The sequence below is a fragment of the Crocodylus porosus genome, unplaced genomic scaffold (genome assembly GCF_001723895.1).
Source record: "Crocodylus porosus isolate Cpor-Errol unplaced genomic scaffold, CroPor_comp1, whole genome shotgun sequence".
NCBI classification, from domain to species: Eukaryota; Metazoa; Chordata; order Crocodylia; family Crocodylidae; genus Crocodylus; species Crocodylus porosus.
Window position 1 is genome coordinate 40,907,923 of NW_017728951.1, and position 9,638 is coordinate 40,917,560.

Consider the following 9,638-nt stretch of genomic DNA (forward strand, 5'->3'; position numbering starts at 1 on the left):
CCCCACTGTTGGCAGGGCAATACCCCTCCAGAGATGACAGCAATTCCATTACTACAGGCTCACTGCCATCCTTTGACATCTCCCTCCACTTTATACCACCCCCTTCCCACCTACTGTTTGAAGAAAATCGCTAGGCCCTGGAAGAATCCATTCTCTTCCCTACCCACATCCCCTGAGGTGCCTTGCCTTTAAAAAAAACAAAACACAAAAATCTAGGTCCCAGCTCCAACATTTCCCTACTTTTTCCACCAGTAATGTGTAATTCCCTGTCCAATTTAAACACCAAACAGACCCATGGTAGCAATAACATTTTTTAAATAGATATTGCTAGCCAAGTTTATCAACACAGGAAGAAATGCACATTTACATACCATGTTACACTGCTATGCTAGAAATCAGGAAGGGTTAAGGGAAGGGGCTGGCCAACAGCACTGTTTAGTTAATTTAGTTCTCAGAAAGACACCCACTCCCTGACTGATTAGGGAAACTGATAGCAACAACCACATGTAAATGCATGGTCATCCATCTCTATCAGTACTGTCACAACAAATGAGGCAAGGTACTAGGAGTACCTGCAACAGAACTTGTCCAGGAGTGAGAACGCAGCACTAAGACACCAGCACAGCAGGCCCATTTCTTTGGATGTATAGATTGCTCCTAATCTGAACCATTTACACACTCACATGTTGGGTACAGACATACAGGCACAAACACACATTCTTCAACAGATCAGTGTATTTATTGGACTCCTGTCAGAGACACTGTTCTCCTACCCATTTTACCCTGCCAACAGAGTTTCAAGCACAGAGTGAGTTAGTCATATCCTAACTGCCTGCCTCCTGGTAATAAAACAGGCAATATCTGGCAGGCTGCATCCAACATTAATCAGCTCTTCAGACAGCTTTAATTTATGCTTGCTGTTGTCTGGAGACAGCTGGTTGCACCAACCACTAGCTTCTCTGTACTGTGCTTCGTTCAGATTTACACACAATAGCAACTCTGCAGTGTAGTCAGTCAGGGAATGGCCCAGCATCAATCCTAAGAGGAGGTTGTTTTTAAAGAGGCATATTATGAGAATTACTTGAGAACAATTACTTCTCCTAGGAAATACAGGCCCTGATGGCCATATGCTGGCTTCTCACAGTTAACTCAATGAACAAACAAGACCTAGGATAGCATTCTGGCTGAGTGGGTGCAAAAAAAACTATCAAATAATTTTTGAAGTAAGGCCTCATGTGCATCTCAGCAGACGTGCTACAAACCCCGCTAACTGGCACTTACTTTGAGCAATGTTGATTTCTTAATGTCTACCAGCCCTGCTTTCTTATGAAACGCTGTGTTGCAAGGCTCCAGCAAGCATATTACCAGCAAGACAAGAGAATATGGAAGGCTGTAACTGCAGTGTATAGTGGTATTTAAATAGATATCAGTTTAAGAAGAAACAGAGGGGTATCCGAAGTCAACCCTTTCCACAGAACCCCTCAGCTTGAAGCATTAAATGTAGCATTGTAACAACCGGCAGAAACAATAGTTGTATGACTTGCAAGCTTACACTTTCCTTCCACAGAAACAAATTCCAGTAATAAGGCCTACATTTTAAACATGTTATTGCCATCGTTATGCCAGTCTCCTCCTGTAGTCACAATGGGACAATGGTTCAAGCAGTCTGTAATACAGACCTACAGCCAGCTGCTTTGCAGGTAGGGAAAAGCAGGATGTAAGAAACACCTACTACATTCAAGATGATCTTTCCAAGAAAATGATCCTATGCTCACCTTCCAAAACCGCTGGCCATCATCAAATCACAGCTTGCTCTGAAAGCCAATGTTAACTCAATCACATGTCCTCTCCTTTTTACTGTTTAAAAAAGTAGTCATTAAGATTGCCAGTAAGTTAATTAGCTTAGGAAAACCAGCAAGAGATTTTATGAGATAACTTGCACAATGACAGTTTTTAGATGGGAAAAAGACTCCACAGCATGGAATAACCAGGTATCCAGAAGGGAGGCAATAAAGAGATTTGCAGAGATCAGGGAAATAAAATCCTTCTGAGAAAGGGAGGAGACTGCCACGACCCTTCCTCTAGAACATCTGTGCTAACTGCTCATTTTGTGGGAAAAATTGCTCTTCAGAAGTAGCTTTGTAATCCAGGGATAGTAGCCCTTTCTGCCAAGGACTTCTTTTTGTTTTTTTTTAAATCAACATCCACAAAGGGCGAGTAAATCCACAGCCAGGGAGACATGCACACACCCATTCCTCCAAAACAAACACCACATGCAAAGGACTTTCACACAATGTGTTTTGTACAAAAATCAGCGCTCCCTGGTCTGAGAATCTATACCATGCTTCAAAATCCTCATTTTCCCAGCTTGCAGGACACCGGGACTTATTCTAGTCAGGTCTGACCAGCTAGGGCTCCCAAGCCCAGGAATTTCAGGCATGAGCTGACTCATCTGTATTGTGACCATTCTCCTTTAAAAACAGGGGGGAAACAACACATGATACACCTGACAGAGCCTCTTCAGGGACCACAACTTAACATCAAGGCTCAACAACTTCTGCTCAATCTGTGTACCTGCCACACTACTCTTCCCCCTCCCTCTACCATTGTTAATGCTGGTAATTTAACACCCAATGTGACCACGGAGAGGACTGACAAGCTGAAATCCTGCCTCTCCTGCTGTCTCCTTTATAAAATATACAGCGTAAACTGAGAGGCAACCTGGGGTAACCATGTAGGGAAGACAGCCAACTTTTGGCAATTGCAAACCACAGCACAAGTGCCTGCACCACTGTCTTCCCCTACAGCTATTTCTGACCAACTAATGCCACCAGTAAAAGAGAAAGGCCACAACTATCCCCTTCCTTGTGTTTTCTCCTAGGCTGGCATCTCTCTCCATCTCCTTTTCCAAGCATCTTATAACGTGAATTTCCTGCAGTGATAAATAATCATGATTCTAAACATTGTGCTTATAAGCAACACTACAAGATAAAGAGGTGATAGGGAGGGGGAGGGGGGGTGGAGAAAAAGGCTGCTGGCACAAGGTGCAAGGCTGCAGTTTATGACATCAGCAGATTAACCCTCCCATCCCTATCCCTTTGTACTTTACTGTTTCATACATAGATTAAAATTCACAGCAGAAGAATCCAACCACTACCACAACACACATTTATCTGTGAACATCAACTATTGTTCAGCAGGCCCTGCTTCCAATTAACTTCAACCCCCTCCCCCATTCCAAGCCCATTATATTAACTACACCAAACAATAACTGAGCCACAGAGAGTGCATGAGGCAAGGCAGAAGTGGACTGGGTTGTTCCCACACCCCCTGCCACATGCACAAAGACCAGCAAAAATCCCCAGTGCTCACAGACTCCCCATCCACACAGCCTCTCAGACAGCTAGGAGAGGGGAGGAGGGGGTCAGGGAGAGCTGCACAGCACTTCACATTCACTGGAAGGCCCACCCTGACAGAAAAGCAGGGCGCTCCCACCCCACAGCACCAGATTCCATCTAGCACACACTGAAGTTCTGACTGCAGCCTAAGAGCCTGCGTTTGATTCACCATCTCTTCAAGAAAGGAGGGGAAAAAGACCCCACGCAAGAGAAAACACAAGAAAATCCCCAAACAAGTCCCACAGATGGAGACAAGCATCTGCTTCCCAGACATTTGTCCATGCACCAGAATTTTCATTTCAGGCTGCTATGACGGGTGTTCTGGGCTCTCCTTGCCCTAATAAGGAGCTTGTACACAGGGCTGCAGTGCACCACGGCTGCCTCAGCCAGTTCAGCTGGGTACGCTGTAGATGAGATGAGACTTCAGTCTGGCAATCCTGAGAGCAGCCCAAGGTTTACTGTAGTCCAAGTAAGACTACAGATTAGGAGCAAGCATAAAAGAGAGCAGTAGGATGAGCACTGGCTTCTATAGGTGAGGCTCTTAGAACCAATCTGGCTCAACAAATTTAGTGGGCAGGAAAGCACAAGTCATGTTATCACACATAATCCCAACCTATAGCTCCCAGGGAATGGAGTCTTCTGTGGCACACCTCTGAACCTAAGGAAGGAGAGCTTGGAGAAATGCAATTCTGTATTCTGTCCTCCACAATACTCAAAGAAAAACAGCTAAACTGCCTCCCCAACGCACGTAAAACAAACAATCCAGAAGACTGAAAATTTAGGTCTCAAAGGGATGTTTACTTCTTGGCAAGAGGAGGGACAGCATGGGGATCCATCTTCCACTTCCAAAGACAGTGTCACAGTTGCAAGAGAAAGAGTGGGAAGGGGCCAAATGAGGAGTGGAAAGGGGGAATCTTCAATTGCAGCAGAGGCTTTACTGTTTTGAACTCAAAACACTACCAAAGCTGAGAATAAACCCTCTCTTTCAAGGGCAGGTAGTGTCTGCTGCCCAAAGTAGATGTTGACTGCATCTCAGAGGTCCTAGGACAAGTACTGATTTATAAACAAAGACAAGACCTGCAGGAAACTTGTTTCTCCACAAAGGTGAAAGAAGGTTGCATTCCTATTATGTCCAGGTGGGGAAGGATATCATTTTCCAAAGTAAAAGTAACAGATCTTCAGCAGGAAGCAAGATTCAACAACAAAAGAAATAGGGGAAAAAATGGGGGGAAAAAAATGGTCTCCCACCTTCCACAGCTCTCCAATCAGCCTGCTACTATTGCAAGTTAACCCAGGAGTTATCAAAGGATCACAAGAAAGAGTCCTACCCCCCAAATTCCAGTGAGGGATTTTTTCCTACAATATATTCTGGAAGGTTTTATGCAGCCTGCTATTGATGGAACTTCCATCACCTTCCCTTGGGAGGCTGGCTTCATACAGAATATTCTGTTCAACTGCCAGCTTAAGTTTTCCTCGTTTCCTTCTTAGCAAGCTTTCTCCACCCCAGGGCTAGGGTTCCTAGCTCCACCATGATATCAAAGTCTTTAAATTTAATTGTGAATTCTGAACGTAGGGCATGATTTTTCTTCAAAGTAAGGCTGCCTATTGCTTATGGTCAGTTTCAGATGCCAATACATCTCTTTAGATGTTGCATAGTATTACACAGGATAAAAGACCTAAACTATAAGTCCCATGACTGGCTTAAAGTCATATCAGTGCTGCATTTGCTTTCAGTGTTTTAACATACAAAAACACCATCTCACATCTTTTTAATCATTATTGTTTAATAAAGATATTGCACCTCACACAGTTTGTTTAAAGCAGTAAGACAGACTCCAGACATTTAGATTTTCTAAATCATTTTCTTTGCTGCTTTTCAGCCTTCTATTTCCAGGTCTTCACTGACAATTTTTTTTTTTTTTTAAAGAAAATACCTCTCTCCACCCAAGCTTCTTGTTATGTCAGCATCCTGGATTTAAATACAGACAGCATTATAACAGATCAACCTCTGGGAAGGGGCCATGGTCACAAGCAGTGCAACACTATGGACTGAAGTAGCAGTTACTACAGTTTCAACTACTGCTAGGAACAGGTGTTAAATGTTTGTTTAATTTAGCAGTGCAGAAGGGCAGAGCTTCCCTGCATGTGACAGAGGTGAAGCAGCTAAGCCTAGAGATATGGAGGAGGCACATCAAAAGGTTTGGGATAACTTGTATGGGAAACAGGAACTAGGTATGGTGCTGTGTGGGACAGGGAGAATGCCACACTACATGCACAAACTAAATTGGTGCATACTTTCATTTGGAACAAGTACTAGGCTGGGAAAAGGAAGCAGCAGGTAAGGTAAATGCAGCGTACTGCAGAATTAATCTCATGATCCTGCTGCCAAGACTGCCAGGATTTTCAGTTTGTTTGTTTGTTTGAAGGAAAGAAAGCTGTTCATTACTCTGCCAGTTTCAAATGGTTATTCTCTGCCTCATCACTGATTAATGTCTCCAGTGTGTTTCTGGAGTTTCTTGCCTTTACTACTTAAAACAGCCCTTATAATGATCATCTTTTTGTTTGTCTCAAGTTCTACAGCACCTGATGCCTTACCCCCACAAGCCACTCAAACTATCGTTGCTCTTTCTGCTGCTTTAACTAAGCCTGTATATTCAGCTAGCATTTTCTCTCTAGCCTTGATTTTCAATGTAGATTCTTTATTGTTTTCATATACCAGTGGAGCCTCAAGAAGCATCGTCAGCCACTTCTTCCTGCCCCCAGTATTTTTCTTTCAGTGGAAAACTCAGGTTTCTTTTCTCTTCCCAACTATATATGCATTTTTTCTCCTCCTCTCCAACATCTTCAAACAGCTGTTTGATTGAGCTATTCCTGCACAACTGGAGTTTAAGAGTCTCATGGTCAGCATAGCATCCCTACTACACTTACATTCACAAATATTGCCTCCCTAGCAGTAAGAAGATGATCAAAGAGGCTTTTCTCTTCTAGCTAAATTATCTACTTTCAGGCTCATAAAAATTGCCTTTTATTTCACTAGAAGAGGGCTTAGGAACCATATATTAGAGTGCTTCCAAGTCAACAGTTGTCCAAGTGCTTAAAATCCATATGACTATTTTCCAGTGATTCTGGACTCCATGGAAGTTGACAGTATTTTTTTGTTGTTATTTTCTTCTAGAAGTTCAATTTTGCCATTTCTTTTGCCCTTCATAAAGTAGCTCACCACCACCTTCTTCACATTAAAGTAGTTTCTTAAATTTATAGACACACACCTTCTCTCTCTCAAACAGGATCATTCACTGGAATATTATGTTTCAGTTTCATCCACTAGATAATATTCTCCTTTGATTAAATAAAACCTCTATTTTCACTAAGTTATATTTCCCTTTCTATGTCTTTCTAGCCCTGACAGATTTGAATCAAAGAGACAGGAATCCCACTGGCTGTGCTAAAGACTGTCTACTCATCACAAAAGGGATGGCAATGCTCAGAAGACCCAGCGCTGCTTCTTTTTAAACGATCCAAGGTTCTAGCAGCTGGTCTCCAGTATGACCTTCTACTTTACTCACACTAAGTACTAGAAAAATATAAGACACCCTATGTTGACCTGGCTGCAGCTGTCTTCCAAAGGTCCTAAAAGAATCTTCTTTAATAGCAGCTCTTTCCTTCTGTCACTAGTTCTTCCATAAGCTACATTAAGTGGAAATTCCCTGGCTTTCCTCAAGCTACCATTAGCCCTTGTCAGCACATTTCATATTCTGGCACTGGGGAGATAGCACATTATCCTTCTCTCTTTTTCAGGAATTAGACAACCCAGCTATGTTCTTTGCTACCAAATTGCTCATCAAGTTTACTTGCCTCCTTCTACACCTCTGGTGACTCCTTTTCACCTGTTGGTAAAACTACTGCCTAGTTCTCAGCTTCCTCACTGTCTGTCCATTGCACAGAACCTCTATCATTTCTGTCAAAGCCCAATGACCCTGACGGCATCAAGTCTTCCCATATATGTTTCTTCCACATTCTTCCCTTTGGGGTCTCCACCTATCAAATCTCTCCTTGCAGTTCCCTTTAAACACAGTCCAGTACATGTTTTTCCCCACTTTCAGCAGTTTCAGCATCTCCAAGTCCCTCTAAAGAAAGAGGCTCCACACCACATGCATGCATAACTCATGACAAAGCCAAAAAGGGCAAAACAAAGAACAGGTTGAGGAATAACCTCTACTTGACAGGCTCTCACTCTTTTTCTACCAAACTATACTAACGTATCGGTTTTAGCTAATGGGTCGTAGATGTGACCAACCGAAGTTTCACCTAGCTCCATCAGCAGCAAAGTATACCAAATTCTCCCATGCAATCCCAAACCATCTGAAAATGAGCACTTATAACATAGGACTAGCTACTACTAGAACAATACACCAAAAATACAACCTGAAATTAGACATAGCTGTAGTTTCTACCCCACAAGATTATATTGTCAAGGTAAAAGAAAGGCCCCAGGCCTACAAGGCCTCAAGCAATGCTAATACATTTCAATTCCTATGAAGACTTCCCTCTGTTATTGGCAATGCATGCTCAAACACAGAGGATAAATCCTCTATAAACACACCTTTAGCTCAGCTCACAGCAGTAGGTTTTCAAAAACAGAGATGACAAAATGCTCTAGGACGTGACCACCAGAATACTTCTGATCTAAGTATTTGGGATCCTTCCAGGACTCTATTCTGCCTCACTTCAAGTTAATGTCTGCATCATGACTGACATTTATTTCATAACTTGGGAATAAGAACCGAGATAAGCACCTTCAAAATGTGTGGAAAATAAAATTCCAGTCATGGTTCTCCTGTTAATCAAGCAGGGTGATGGGAAGAATGGCAGAACAGAACACTAACCTCTGGCTGACAGCTTTTTGGTGTTGATGATTTTTGCAGCATATTCTTGGGTTGAGCTCTTCTTTACACATCTGCGAACCACAGAGAAGGCTCCCCTAGGAAAAAACAAAAAGATGCTGGGTGCTGTCAAGTAAAAAATGAAAATCCAGCATGCGGTTTCCATCCCTCCCAACCAACATGCACAGGAGTAAATGCTGGCAAAAACAAGTACAGGGAAGACAATAGGTGAGAGCCAGTTAAAAATGCTGTCTACGTTCACAAATAAAGGCTGAGAAGAATACACCCAAGTGCCTGCCTCAAGACTCCACGGGGCCTTGATACTCACAAGAACAAAACAGCTCTAATTTCTCCTTGGTTGCAGGGGGTAGAGTGTGGAAACCACATAGGGACCAAACAGAGAAAGAAAAGCAGCCAAGAAGGCTGAAAAAAACCAGCATCCTCTGAACAGAGCCAACCCTGCAGTTGGAGAAGTGTTTCTTAGCTGTCTAACCCAGGTTCTGGTCTCAGGCCCTGCCACTGAACCACTAAAACACCTTGGACAAGTCACCAGGAAAAGGAAGAGGGGGGATACAAACCTAGGACACAGGTGTTAGGAGCCGGGGAAGACCACTTGTTTGTTAACATTTTACAAGTAGGAATCAGGGCAACTAGTACAACTGTTACCAAGGGGCTAAGGGGGGAAAAGAGGGCAGGGGAGAGCTCCAAGAAAGGAAGCAGAGAAAGAAGGAAGGACTCCAAGCAGAAAAGAAATAAGATGGGAGGGAGAGGTGCAAGGAAAGATGCCTTCAGCTCTAAAGGCCAGTGGGGAACCTGGAGACAGGGCACAGGACAGAGAGATGAACTCAGCATGGGCCAAAGAATGAATCAGGGAAATCTGACAGGGAAGCAGCCCAGCCTTCGAGGAGGAAACTGGGTCCCTCTAGGCTGTCGAGGACTCTGTAGGTTGGCAAAATAAATTACATAGAGAAAGAGCCAGGCAGGAGCCCACAGGAAACCGGAGCTGACAGAAAGCACCGGGTCCCTCCCTGCACCGCAGAGCCCGCTCACGCTCCGCATCCCTCCTGCCCGCCCCCCCGGCAAACCAGTAGGCTCGGCCGCGCGGGGCTGCAGCAGCGCCTGGAGGACCGGCCGGGGCGCAGCAGCCGCAAAGCCTGGGGACCGGCGCGCGGAGGGAGCGCGGCAGCCCGCAGCGAAGCAGCAACTTCCCGTTCCCCCCGATGCCTCAGCGCCCGCGGGCTGCCGCAGCAGGGCTGCGCGTGTGAGCGGGGGGCAGCGCCTGGTCCCGATGCGGGGGAGCCCAGCGAGGGGCCGGGGCGGAAGAGCCACGGCGGGCGCTGCCCAGGGCCCCGGTGCG

General features: G+C 44.6%; 1 protein-coding gene across 1 annotated transcript in view; it reads right to left on the bottom strand.

Annotated features, from left to right (window-relative positions):
- CAMK2G (calcium/calmodulin dependent protein kinase II gamma) overlaps nucleotides 1–9,638 on the bottom strand; it is a 184,688-nt gene that overhangs the window by 170,194 nt on the left and 4,856 nt on the right. The window contains exon 2 of the mRNA XM_019555533.1: nucleotides 8,285–8,379. Coding sequence (XP_019411078.1) covers nucleotides 8,285–8,379 — 95 coding nt within the window. The remainder of the gene's footprint in view (nucleotides 1–8,284; nucleotides 8,380–9,638) is intronic.